This window comes from Lepisma saccharinum, chromosome 13 (assembly GCF_977018435.1).
Source record: "Lepisma saccharinum chromosome 13, izLepSacc3.1, whole genome shotgun sequence".
NCBI lineage: Eukaryota > Metazoa > Arthropoda > Insecta > Zygentoma > Lepismatidae > Lepisma > Lepisma saccharinum.
Genome location: NC_139241.1, coordinates 20,775,417 through 20,790,367, shown reverse-complemented (window position 1 = coordinate 20,790,367; position 14,951 = coordinate 20,775,417). Strand labels below are relative to the sequence as shown.

The 14,951-nt window shown below is 34.2% G+C and overlaps 1 protein-coding gene across 3 annotated transcripts in view; it reads left to right on the top strand.

Annotated features, from left to right (window-relative positions):
* LOC145996889 (uncharacterized) overlaps positions 1 to 10,762 on the top strand; it is a 70,614-nt gene extending 59,852 nt beyond the window's left edge. For 2 of the 3 annotated variants that reach the window (XM_083133447.1, XM_083133446.1), the window contains one exon: positions 8,533 to 10,762. In XM_083133447.1, coding sequence (XP_082989573.1) covers positions 8,533 to 9,994 — 1,462 coding nt within the window. In that variant the 3' untranslated portion in view covers positions 9,995 to 10,762. Of the gene's footprint in view, positions 1 to 7,524; positions 7,604 to 8,532 lie in introns of those variants that run through there. The other variant, XM_083133448.1, reaches the window with a different exon arrangement.
* The last annotated feature ends 4,189 nt before the right edge of the window (positions 10,763 to 14,951 follow it).

The following is a 14,951-nucleotide window of genomic DNA, read 5'->3' as shown; positions in this document are numbered from 1 at the left end:
CACTTTCTTTCACGCATACGCTAACATTGAAAATGCATTTGTATATTCGCTTTGGATTTTAATTTAAAGCTGCGTCCACAGCCTAGGACATACTTGTGATATTTCATCCAGTTGCCAAAAATAAACAATATTTGTATGCGTTACTGGTCTTGGACTGAAAAATGGGACTCAATACAGAATCTTTATTCACTTCGTTTTTTGCTTGCATGTAACAGGAAAAAAGAAGGGGAAGGCAATTATTGTGAAGGTCACCACATTGGAACGAGTGTCACAGTATCATGACCATGTGATGTGCACTGCTGATTTTTCAAGAAGTATTTTTTTTTTGTCAATGCACAGTGCTGTAATCATGTTACGACACAATCATTTGTCACCTATCAGCAATTTGTAGTGGTTTAATTGTTGTTGAATACATAGAATGTTCTGCCCACATCCTCGTCGTACTCCGTCAAGATGCTATTCAAGTGTATAATTAACAGGTCATTCAGGTTGGTTAGCATGGAAGGCAGGAGTTTGTTAAAACTCGATGATGACGTTGTAGGCTGGACGGGCACTTCCATGGCTTGCTTTCGACAGCCAAACAGGTTGATAGGCATGGTTATTTTAATATGTAACAGTCAGGCCAACAACCAAAGAAAGCACAGAGAAGTCCCTATAAGATTAATGTAGTCAATCAAGATTTCTGGAATTTAAGACTCATTTGATGGTGTTTGCCAGTACTGCCAAGTCACTAATTTTGTAGATTGACTAAATACATAACACAAGATGAGTTGACAATATTAATGAAGCCACGTAACCTGTGAGTATTTGCCATAAGATTAAAATTGCAAGAACACTCATGTAATGAGTTACACTGTTCCAGGGGCACAACATCGATTAGGGTAGATCGACTTGTAGAATATGAACTGACAATGCTGATGAGGTTATAGAAGACTACACAATGTTGGTTGTCAGTTATGTTTAGGTTGGTTTAGGGTACGAAAGGGAGCTGAGTTGGTTGGAGATTTGAAGATCAGCCCATCATAGACAGAGTTGCCAACTCCTAGTTGTAGGTTTGTTTAGACCAAAATATAACATTAAAGATGTTCGGTGATTTTTTCAGGAGGGGTTGGCAACACTGGGTACATCATTTTTGGGGTGCCTTACATGGTAATGACTGTAAGGCTAAATTCAAGTGCATCTTTTTCGGTTTGTCAAGTGGGGCACCTGTACTACTAATATGTCTCATTTGTAAAACTTTTTGAAATCACTTTGTTTTCCTCTCCCTGGGAAAAATCATCTGGACATCTATTCAACAAGCTTCCTTTCAAACTTCCAAACGTGTCATTGTTGTGCTAATCAAGCAAAAATGAAGCAAGTCACTAGTATTTTTCATTTTTATCGTATATGCCCACTAAAAATTGATTGGTACTTGAGGTAGTAGATGTAGTGCTGCCATCAACACCTTTAGAGAGATTAATACTGGTGCCGCCCCTGATCTTGAACATACACTTCATTATTCTCATCTTCCAATTCACACTTTACTGATGACTGGGGAAGTGCAATATGACTGATTATTTACTGGTAGCAATTATTGTATACTGTAGGTGATGATAGCAGAATTCCTTGTGGTATAAAGTATTTCTCAAGTGACTGAACAAGATCAGCAACAATCAAAAAATTCATTTTTTCTATTCTTTACCCAGCTGGAAATTTTTCCAATTTGTTTCGATAAATCAATTAGAGTTTTTAAACACATTATTAGAACCGATTGGTCAATTGGAACCAATTCCTCAATTGGAACTAATTGGTGAATTGTAATGAATTGGTTTCTAATGGAAATTTTTTTATTGTTTTCAATATATTCCTTATGCAAAATTCTTATTTATACAATGTGAATGTAATATGAAACAAAGAAAATACATTTCTGGTAAAACCTGTGATATTTATAACTTAGAAAAACTTTCACATACAATTTTTTTCAAATATATGAACACGTTTTTAACTCTGTATCTTCATTGTGTTTCACACACTTATAGAAAATCGAAAAACATGCTGCTTCAGTTGTTCTTCCTTTATATATGCAAAACCAACAACAAATTAGGTTGAACATAGAATCTGACCCACAACACTTGAAAAACCGATTATGAAACACACCACGTCGAGATCAACTTAGTTGATCAAAAGATTGCTAATTTTTCCAATTGTATTATGTACACATAAGATTAAGCATGGAAATTTCATATTGCAAGAAAGAGGAACTGCTATGAACATTTATTCCAACTTCTAGCTGCTATAAGGGTGAGTTGGTTGTTAAGAATGAGTTCTATAGGTATTTATTAAGATAAATCTGACTTCAGTAGTATTCATTCATTCAATTGTGCTGTTTGTCAATGATATTTGGAATCACAGGAAATGTGGTATCAAGGATTATACTACATATGCTTTGAGTCAATAAATGAATTTATAGGATATTGATTCTACGATATATGCAAACTTACAAGTAGAGGTAGTTGATACCTTCTACATAATACTTGGTATCAGGCCTATTATTTTTATTAATTTAACCACAATAGGAAACCTATTTTGACGATGTTTTTGTCGATTTTATACTATTGCAACTCTGTGATTTTTCACCTCGTACTTGGTACGAGTGGTACGAGGCCTATTATTTTTATTAATTTAACCACAATGGAAATGATTTTATACTATTGTGAATCTCTGTTTTTTCATCTCGTACTTCGTACGAATGTCATAATTGCTTACGAGTTAAAGTACACCTACACCCATCTACACCCACCCACAGTCACCCACACCCACCTACACCTATTTACTTCCGGTCTACGTCTGGTCTACTTCCGGTCCACTTGACAGACACTTGTGAGTGAGTTTTTCCAGGTTTTTTTAAGTATACACCCACGCACAACCACGCCCACCCACGCAAATTTACTTTCGGCCTACTTCCGGTCTACTTGGTTGGTTATGATATAATGTGATGACGTGTTGTTTTCTGATCGGTTGGATTATGACGTGATGCGATGATGTGTTGTCTTCTGATTGACTCACTGTTTCTGATGATTTCAACGCGGTCCGCGATTAGGTTATTTAAATGCGAAAGCATTACAGGTCAGTCAGTATCGTGAGAGTGTTTGAAGAGTGCGGACGTGTTGTTGCAGTGCTGCTCATAATTTTTTCATGTGCTAAGCACAGGGTGATATTTTTTTTAAATATATGTGCTTATTAATTTTTTATACTTAGTACAAATATATATTCTATATATAATAAAAAATAGCTAATATAAAATAAAACGTCATGAATATTTTTTGGTTTAAAAAGTAACAACATAATCAGCCTGTAGAGAGAATTCCAGTAAACATGGATGTATTTAGAGAAATTTATCATCAATTGAAAGGGTTATTTCTCGTTCACTTGAATGGTATTTGGTCTCATGTTGACGAGGATACTGGAAAGCACTTATTTGTATTTATTAATAACTTATCATGATATAAGTTACATGTTAGTGGGAAAATTCAAATAAATGTTTCTCCACCGAATGCGGCAGTTTTGCACATAGGTCGAAATTTGTATAGAATTAAACATAGCACATTACTTCCTGATACGTCTTATGATGTGGAAGGTGGTGAATTTTTGTATGCTGAGATAATTGGAGAGTATGATAAATTGATTCCTCTGTTTATCGAAATCAGAATTATCTATCCTCTTATTAATATATAAAATACCTAAAAACAAACAAAACCCATGGATATATTTGGTAATAGAAGGCGACAGGAGATTCCAGATAATTCCAGCGAGATTGCTAGTTTAGATGCACGTCTAAAGAAACAAATCAGATTTACTCATATTACAGAATTCGCTACATCTAAATATTCAAGCAGAGATTACAAATCTTCAAACTCAACTGATTGATCCTATAGTAAAAATTGATGGAGAACTCAAATCTTTGCTTGAGAAATATACTAATATAGCTTCAATAGATAATCTTCAGAACTTAGAAGAGAATATTGCCAACTTGAAAAAGGAACTTGATAAATTTAAACAAATCCAGAGAACGAATACCGAACAGCTGAAACAGCAATTAAATGATCAGGCAAATAGTATCCATACCGAACTGCAAACCATCCAGAATATCAAAATTCAAGAAGAATATGAGCAGGTAAATGCTAGTATTGCTAAATTGCAAGAACAGTTTCAATCTTTCGAAGTTTCTACATTGCAAAGTATCAAATCTGAATTACAGACAGATGAACTGCATACAGCTATAACAGAAGTTCAATCGAAACTACAGACATTGGAAGATTTTATCAATAATTTACCTTCATCTTCTGAATTAAATGCTATTGCTTGGAGCGTTGCCGGCATCAAATTACAGTTGGAGACTTATGAAGATTTTGGGAAGATACAAGGTACCATAGCTCACGGCAACTATGAGAAATGAGCTAACAAGTGTACAGGAAAGTCTGGAATCGAAACTGCCTGGCATTACTGATATTCTAGCTATAGTTCAACAGCAAGTCACTAAGCTTGAATACTGAATTGAAACTTGTGGAAAATTTACAAGTGTCAAATACTAGCTTGTCACCAATTTCAATATCAAAAACTGGTAATTGTTCGTCGTCATGTACTTTATATTTATTGGTATACTCATCCCAGTATGCAATAGGTATTTGAATTGCCTTGTATATACCATCTTTTCGCACTATAGTAAACTGAGGAACTTCAATATGTTTTCCATGTTTTAGAAAACTAAACTTCAGAAATCGTAAACTACCATCAACAAAAAATTCATGTACCTGAGAGTACGGATATAATTTGTAAACATTGCCAGCATTGGCGTACGTCCAGTGCCCTTGAGCATTTGGAACACTTTGTAACCTAACAATTTCCATAGAATAAAATTGACGAGCATGTACGTCATCTAGTCTGCCTAATACCGGTTCCAAGTGTTCGTTGATAGTACGAACCAACTCATCGTAGCTAGGTTTGATTTTTACATCAACATACAGTTGTTTATATTCCTCTTTGAGATCGTGAAGTTGAGTAGCAAAACCTGATAAAGCATATTCTTGACTTGCTTCAAGAGTAGTAATTTGTAACGTAATATTAGAAATAATCTCCTGTAAATTTTCCACAAGTTTCAATTTAGAACTCTGGGTAGCAAGATCGTGTACTTGACTTCTGATTTCTGTAAATAATGCAGGTAGTTCGTTAATTATTTTATTGTTGGGGAGAGTAGCAACAGTTTCTCTGATTTGCGCAATTTCTGCTTGAATGTTTTTGATATCCTCAGATTTTAAAATTCGATGTACTGTTCTCCTCATAGCTCTGATTTCCTGAGAAGTAGGCAAAGCAGCTACAGTATTCTGAAGTGTGGTAAAAGTTAATTTTATAGCATCGAGTTCTGTTGCATCAGCTGCATTTTTCAAAATTTCTTGCAGTTGCGTTATGTCATCCTGCGTATGTGTAGACTGTTGCAGTGTCTCTAATTTACTCTCAATGTCGTCAATAAGATGATGGAAATGCGATAATTCTGATTCATTATTCAAGCTTAGTAACTTGCTGTTGAACTATAGCTAGAATATCTGTAATGCCAGGCAGTTTCGATTCCAGACTTTCCTGTACACTTGTTAGCTCATTTCTCATAGTTGCCGTGAGCTATGGTACCTTGTATCTTCCCAAAATCTTCATAAGTCTCCAACTGTAATTTGATGCCGGCAACGCTCCGAGCAATAGCATTTAATTCAGAAGATGAAGGTAAATTATTGATAAAATCTTCCAATGTCTGTAGTTTCGATTGAACTTCTGTTATAGCTGTATGCAGTTCATCTGTCTGTAATTCAGATTTCATACTTTGCAATGTAGAAACTTCGAAAGATTGAAACTGTTCTTGCAATTTAGCAATACTAGCATTTACCTGCTCATATTCTTCTTGAATTTTGATATTCTGGATGATGGTTTGCAGTTCGGTACGGATACTATTTGCCTGATCATTTAATTGCTGTTTCAGCTGTTCGGTATTCGTTCTCTGGATTTGTTTAAATTTATCAAGTTCTTTTTTCAAGTTGGCAATATTCTCTTCTAAGTTCTGAAGATTATCTATTGAAGCTAAATTAGTATATTTCTCAAGCAAAGATTTGAGTTCTCCATCAATTTTTACTATAGCATCAATCAGTTGAGTTTGAAGATTTGTAATCTCTGCTTGAATATTTAGATGTAGCGAATTCTGTAATATGAGCAAATCTGATTTCAGTATCTTTAGACGTGCATCTAAACTAGCAATCTCGCTGGAATTATCTGGAATCTCCTGTCGCCTTCTATTACCAAATATATCCATGGGTTTTGTTTGTTTTTAGGTATTTTATATATTAATAAGAGGATAGATAATTCTGATTTCGATAAACAGAGGAATCAATTTATCATACTCTTCAATTATCTCAGCATACAAAAATTCACCAGCTTCCACATCATAAGACGTATCAGAAAGTAATGTGCTATGTTTAATTCTATACAAATTTCGACCTATGTGCAAAACTGCCGCATTGGGTGGTGAAACGTTTATTTGAATTTTCCCACTAACAGGTAACTTATATGATGATAAGTTATTAATAAATACAAATAAGTGCTTTCCAGTATCCTCGTCAACATGAGACCAAATACGATTCAAGTGAACGAGAAGTAACCCTTTCAATTGATGATAAATTGCTCTAAGTACATCCATGTTTACTGGAATTCTCTCTACAGGCCGATTATGTTGTTGCTTTTTAAACCCAAAAATATTCATGACGTTTTATTTTATATTAGCTATTTTTTATTATATATAAAATATATATTTGTACTAAGTATTAAAAATTAATAAGCACATATTGTTAAAAAAATATCACCCTGTGCTTAGCACATGAAAAAATTATGAGCAGCACTGCAACAACACGTCCGCAATCTTCAAACACTCTCACGATACTGACTGATCTGTAATGCAAAACTCTTTAAATAACCTAAGCGCGGACCGCGTTGAAAACATCCGAAATAGTGAACCAATCAGAAGACACCACGTTAGATACGGGTAATCATAATATTGCGAAACATGATGCAATAGTTTACCCTTACGAGCCCTCACAATGTTGCGTAATAACTTGTTTCGACATGATGCAATAATTTACCCTCAGGAGCCATCGCAATGTAGCGTAATAACTAGTTGCGCAACATGATGCAATAGAAGTAGAGCAGAAGTAGACCGAAAGTAAATTTGCGTGGGTGTTGGTGGGTGTGCGTGTAGGTGTGCGTGGGTGGGTGTAGGTGTAGGCGTTACGTACTTTAACTCGAAAAAAATTATGACACTCGTACGAAGTATGAGATGAAAAATCACATATTTGCAATAGTATAAAATCGACAAAAACATCATCAAAATAGGTTTTCCATTGTGCTTAAATTAATAAAAATAATAGGCCTCGTACCAAGTATGCATTAGAACGTACATGATTACACTACTCTTACAACTTGAAATTGTCTTGATTTTCCAATTGGTTTCAGTTGGGATTTCAGTTGAAACCAATTCAATCCAATTGAAATTCCATTTGGATCCAATGGCAAATTCCAGCTGGGAACCGCTATCCTTTTTCGTCTCTTATCATAATCATCACATTTTTCTGCATTTTCTTGCTGGCCTGGTATCTACAGCACAAGTACAGTCTGCACACAGACATAGCAGCACAATGAAAGGAATGACTCCTCTACATGTCCTGCTAGGGAGCAGTTCTTATTAGTGTGGCCAGTATAATATGTTTTACACTAAAAATAAAAGGAATTCTGTCATGTCAAAAGGTGTTTTTTTTATATCGAGTTTTCCACAACACAAAGTTACTGTAGATGTGACATTGATGATAATCGTCATTCCTTGTTTTGTACATTAACATCCGAGTAAATTTCATGTCATTTGTTTTCTAATTTTTTGAAAATAAAACTAAACTTTATTTTTACTTTTAATTTTAGAGTCGAAGAGAATTTCATAATGGTTCTTAGTAATGTTTTGGAAGTTCTTTGAACAAGCTTTCAAATAAGGGAAACCTTAAATCTCTATCATTTTTTTTGATTGATTGTGATTTGAAAATTGAAATATTTTCGCTCCAACAATTTTTGACCAAATCATCTGTTCGTGAATTTGCAACATCGTAACAAATCAACAGAAAAGCAATATATTTTACATCGTCCTTTAACATGTTTCTTTCAGCAAAATGCATAATGGTGAGTGGAAATTGCCTGTCTAAGTTAAAATGATCCGCTTTTATTGTAATTTGTAACATCCATTATTACTCATCATTTCTTCGTTATGGAATGTTTTAATAAGGATAAAGTTTGCCATGGAGCAGAATCATGTGTAGAAAGAATCTTATAATTGTGGGAATATAAATTTTTGTAAGTCCACGTCTATGTAAAATCACACATTCATATCAAGAAGCTGAAATTGACTAGAAGATGCCGAGTTTTACTATATGCTATTTTCTTGTAATTTATTGAGTATATTGAATCAATTATTTCCAGGACAAAAGAAGAAAATTTAATATTGCCTGTTTTAAGAAGAAATGTTGAGCAAACGTCAGCAATCACATATGTTGTTGACGATCTAGAATCACATTCCGCTGGATGCTCTGCATACATAGGAGATAGCATTGAATTCAAGTCAACATTCTCTGATGCGAAAACACTTATATCAGATTCTTTGAATGAAAATCATTACAGAAAAGTTCGTAATCGAAAAGACGTAATTAATAACAAACCTAAAAACAATGAAAACTTTTATTCTTTCCATTGTGCTCAATGTGTAACATCATTTACGACGAAACTACAGCTAACTTATCACATAAAGAAACACGATGATTACATTTCATTACAAGGGAACGAACTGAAGAAAACACTTCCCCAAGAGAAAATCCAAAATAAAGAACTTGCGCATGTGGAAATTCCCCCATATGGATGCACTAAATGCAAAAAGACGTCTAATCAAAGTGCGAAACTGAAATCTCATTTAATTCAAGATGAGGTTAGCCTATATGATAGCACTCGTTGCAAAAAGATAATTAATGAAATTGGAAATTTGAAAAAACATTCTAGAGTTCACGAGGGGTATCGCCCACACCAATGCCCTAAGTGCCAAAAGAGATTTTCTAAAAAGGAACATTTAAAAAGTCATTTGAGAATTCACGACGGAGTTCGACCATACGAATGCCCTCATTGCAAAATGAGATTTACTCGGAAGCAATATTTGGTAATACATTTGAAGATTCACGATTTAATTCGTCCATACGAATGCAATCATTGCAATAAGAGATTTTCTAGAAAGGAAAACCTAAAGAGGCACTTGAAGATTCACGACGGAATTCGTCGTCCAGGCGAATACCCTCATTGCAAAAAGAGATTTATTAAAAATGGGAGCTTGAAAATACATTTGAGGAATCACGACAGAATTCGTCCATACGAATGCAATCATTGCAATAATAGATTTTGTGAGAAGCAAAATTTAGCAATTCATTTGAAGATTCACGATGGAATTCGTCCATACGAATGCACTCATTGCAATAAGAGATTTTCTCGAAAGGAACACTTGGAGAAACATTTGATGATTCACGACGAAATTCGTCCATACGAGTGCCCTCATTGCAAAAAGAGATTTACTAAAACTGGAAGCTTGAAAACACATTTGAGGAATCACAAGGCAATTCGTCCATACGAATGCAATCATTGCAGTAAGAGATTTTTTCGAAAGGCACACCTGACAACGCATTTGAGGAAACACGAAGGAATTCGTCCATACGAATGCCCTCGTTGCAAAAAAACATTTACTCAAAATGGAAACTTGAAAAAGCATTTGAGGATTCACGACGGAATTCGACCATACGAATGTCCTCATTGCAAGAAGAGATTTACTGAAAAGGGAAACTTGACAATGCATTTGAGGATTCACGACGAAATTTGTGTCCAAAGGAATGAATTCATTGCTAAATGAGATTTACTGAAAGTGGAAACTTAAAGGGCATTTAAGGATTGAGGACTAAAAGTGGTAAACGTTGTAAGTGCCAAAGCGAAAGTGGAATTTAACGTTTACCACATTATAAAGCATGGCACTTACAGTGTTTACTAATTTTAGTCTTCGATTCACGACGGAATTCGTCCATACGAATGTACTCTTTGCAAAATGATATTTACTAATTCGTCCTGACGAATGCCCTCAGTGTAAGTGTTTTTGTGAAACTTTAAGGTTGAGAATTTATTTCCGAATAGACGAAAGTAATTGTCCGTATGCATGCATTCATTTGCATTTACTACAAAAGGAAGTTGAAGCAAGATACGAAAATTAATTTAAAGTTGTTGTAGGTATACTATGAAATAACTTGAAAATGTTTTCCAAAGGTGTAAATAACACACTGAATGCATATAGCATTTACTGAGGTGGAAATTGATGAAAATCCATGACCCACAGATAGATGAATGTGCATAGTAACAATGCTGAGCTAGCAAGGGAGCTTCTTGTAAATAGCCTGTTCATCCGAACATTCCTCTCTCTCACAATTTTCTGTGTCAGTGTGTGGGTGAATGTGTGTGTGAGAGAAAAAGTTAGTTATCGTGGTAGGAATCCTAGTTTTATGAGATGATTACTTCTATTGTGATTTTAAATGTGAACATCGTTTCAGCATTTTCTATTCCCTGAAGTTCGTATTCACCCGTTCTGTGTGCATTGATACTAAGTATTATATATTCATAGAATACCAAAACGTCATCCCGCAAAACTGTGTATTTCCAACTTGGTTAAGTACTGTATTTTTTTAGGATCAAATAAAATAATGAAATGTGACCTTTTATATGTGATCAGTCAGTGAGATTATTCCCAAGATATATTAGTCAATTATTTTTTGCTTTTTATTTATTACACACACAGTTCAGTGTTTCTCAAAGTGATGTAGCGTCGTTGCCTTGTGATCAAGTGGTCCTGCCCAGTCAACAAGGTAATGTTGCCACAACGTTGTGGCAACGTTAGCCCCTAACATACCTAACGTTGTTACAACGTTGAATGTATGTTGATACAACGTTGTGAAAACGTTGTGTCAACGTTTCAGGGTCATTTTTTTCAACGTTGCTGCAACGTTGGTTGACAACGTTGTCACAACATATACTGAACATTATGTAGCAACGTTAGGTATGTCAGGGGTTAACGTTGCCACAACTTTTTTGCAACATTACCTTGCTGCCTGTGTAATTTATGAATATAACAATGCATATTTAAAATATGGTTATTTCGTATGGTAAGCTATTAGCAATCTTGCCAATCCATTTTTGTATATAATACATATGCGTAACAGGAGAAACTCATGTTTGTAACGTCACAGTTTCTCTTTACATATTATAAAAACTTTTCCTGCTCCACCAGAATAGGCAATTGTTAGTCTGGAGATTGTGATGAATTGACCAACCTCTAACTACACCTGGTAATAAGTTTCTTTTTGTAGTACTTACCTCCTGATTATATAGTCTGGAATAAAAATATTTATCATGGGAGTTTCACTTGTATTCAACACATTTCATTTTCTGATCTTCCTTACAACTTCAATATTCACACATCTTTCGAAGGATAATATAACACATTTTTTCACTAATTACAATCGAAAGTATCCTTATTTGTGTTACTAAAACTTATGTTTGTTTTGCATTTGAGTCGCACTGCCATCTAGTGTACGCTGTAGGAAATATAAGGTTTGGTGGTCAGTGCGTACACAAATTCAGATTAAACAAAACACTCCGATCTGACGCTTGTGGCGCTCATGGTGGTGATCATCCAAACTAAAGCGGATTCAGTGGAATGTTTTTTTGCAACGTTGATGCAACGTTATCACAACGTTGTTCCCCTACATACAACATTCATCATAAATACAACGTTGTGGCAACGTTATCACAACGTTGTTCCCCTACATACAACATTCATCATAAATACAACATTCATACAACGTTGTGGCAACGTTAGTGTGTTGACTGGGTGGGTTCAAACCGTGTAGAGGCACATATGGTCCGGATCCCACTTTAAACTGTAGGTCCAGTCCTGATTAGCCTTACTGTGCATAAAGTTGACTTAAAATACCAAATCAATCAGTTAATCAACAGTCGCAAAGTGATGTCTATGCTTCTAGGAAAATTGTATATCTTAATTCCTTTGGTTCTTTTATAAATTTATAACATGTAATTCTTGGAAGACGTGCATAAATGTGCACACACATGCATAGATAATCAATAAAAAAATGTCAATTAATAAATTAACATAAAAGTCTATTGTATCTTACACCAAATGTTATTCACAATAGGAATGGCATGCTTTCAACTATTCAGTATAACTTGGTATATTTGAGAATTTCTGAGGTGGGTGAGTGCATCAAATTCAGTTGATAACATTCATTAATTGGGAGAAAGACTGATGAGAGTGTGCCATCAAGCTGATGTTAGTCTAAATGATTGTGTACAAAAAGAGAAAAGTTATAGTGTTAATTTGATTTGAAAAATAATGTATAATTTATGCACGAGAAATGTTGATAGGAGGCAATTGATCATAACTCTCCAGAACATTTTATTGTGACCATGAATTAGACTCTCTAGTTTGTATAGCCTATGGTACAGTGTAAATGAGCAAAGGTAAAGAGTGTGATTATGCAGTAGGTTGAGTTTGGTAGTGTTTGTGCATTCCACAGATGAGATTTATGAGAACTCCAGGATCTTGTACCTTCTGTTTTTTGATGGAACACAAAACACATTCAGTGTATTGTTACACATTGTTCCTTAAACTTTGATCCATCCATTTCACATATTCATTAAATGACACTGACAGTAGATTTTTCATTCTTCTGTCAAAAGTTAAGAGCTTAACATAATCTGTATGTGATGGATATAGCCTGCCCTTGCTCACTCAAATTGTGCATGAGTGCCGGGTTATAATCTCACCATATATCTCGTTCACGTGTATTGTAACTACCAGTTTCAAATTCCAATTGCTAGATGTTACGCTTTCTTCGTTGATGAATTCTAATTGTACTTATGTTGAATTACATCATTGCATTTTGATTATACTCTTGAAAATAGGAATGAATAATTTATATGCACATTGTAGAAATTCATTATGAGCATTTAATAATATAGTCACAATTTTGAAACCGAAGAAGTTTTTAGTTTATTTTTCATAAATTATTTCAGGGTGTCTACAAGTCAAGAAATAAAGAGGTAGTTCAAGAAATTATGCTTTTGGTCAAGACTTTTTCCTAGTTTTTGCAGTATAGTATATACTGTTGTTATATACCTGTAGTGGGATTTGATAAAATTGAATAACTGGAAATCTAAAATTCTATTGGGTTGTGGTTAAGATTTTTTTTTGCTTTTTTTAATTACATTCTTATATGCATAAGGTTTGGTAAAAATATTAAAGTTAAGTGACCAATCCCCATTCAGGATGATGTTTGAAGCATTGATTTTTACATGCATTAATAACTAAAACTATTCTAAATCTCTTGTTAAATACAGCTTCAGCTTTCATCTTAACCAGCCTTATGGTAGGGGTTTATCATTTTAAAAAATATCTGTTTTCGTCATTTCTAACTATACCTAAGTAGGAGGCTACTAAATTAAGAAAAACTCAAGAATTTTGGGTTTGTTATTTCAATTTATAACTTTCTTCTCAAAAAATGGTTAGAGAAAATCCTTCATAAATTTGAGAAAATGTGTATAAAATGATGCATTTTTCATACAGGGTACGAATAGAGGATAGAGGATATCAATTGTAAATACTAACAAATTGAACAACTTATTTTCGTTGGTTTTCTGAAAAGCATGACAATGTGTAAGTAAGTTTGGACTTTCTCGTTCGTTGCACTTTGAAACTGGGGTAGCAAGCAAGTGGAGGAACATCCCAGTATTAGCCTGATGCAAGGAAATTGAGTTCAACCAGATTGATGCTTCAGTAAAATAAAGGTATGGTTGGTAAGCTTCAAGTTCATCAGATTCACCAAATGCCTGCTTGCAGCTGTAAATAGCCATTTTGTTCAACTAAAGCTTTTTAAAGCAAGTCAAAGGCAGCACTCAGATGAGCACAAGCTCGATGCAAAGCAAAATTCATTCAAACAAAACATAGAATATAGTTGACATGTCATGCCAAATTTGTTGTATGTGTTTTCAAAATTAATTTCAAGATTTTATTAAAAACTATATCGCCAAAAGTTTGTACGTGATCAAATAGAATGTACGTTAGCCAACATCATTTTACATTAGATAACCAGAAAATTTTTGTGATTATCAGAACATTTTACTGTCTTACTTCAAATGTTTACACATTTTGTGTACAAAATATTTACCGTAGCCATATAAGAAACTTTAAGAATGCTTCACTATTTTTTCCATCCATCTTGTGTTACAATTTCTAAATTTTTTTAGTTTGATGTAAAAGAAAAATCTTCTGAATCTCATGGAAACATGTTTTTATTTTTTCTTCCGAGTGTCCAAGGAAGTATTTCAATTTTAAAATTAGCTCATAATATTCTTAGCATTTTTTCCAGACTTTTATTGAAAGTTGAAATTGTTGCTTATTCACAACACTGTAGTATATCGCATGTCATTGACTGGACCATTTTGGTGTTATCAGCTTTAGATGTGACCACCAATGCTATACATATATTATAGAGCTGGCAACATTATGGTCCAAAATAATGCAGAAAAATTTAATTCCCCAATAGAAAACTTGTGTCTGAACCTTGAAGGAGGTTTTGTGCATCATACCAGATATTACGTGTTCAGGTGTTGAAAGCCTTTTTGGACATTATTTTAATCTTAAGAGCCCTAAAGCTGACCCATATAACATAACAACAAAAGCATTTAGGGATATATTTAATATAGCTGGGTGGGCTAAATCATAACAATCAAAGCATTTCCCAACGAAG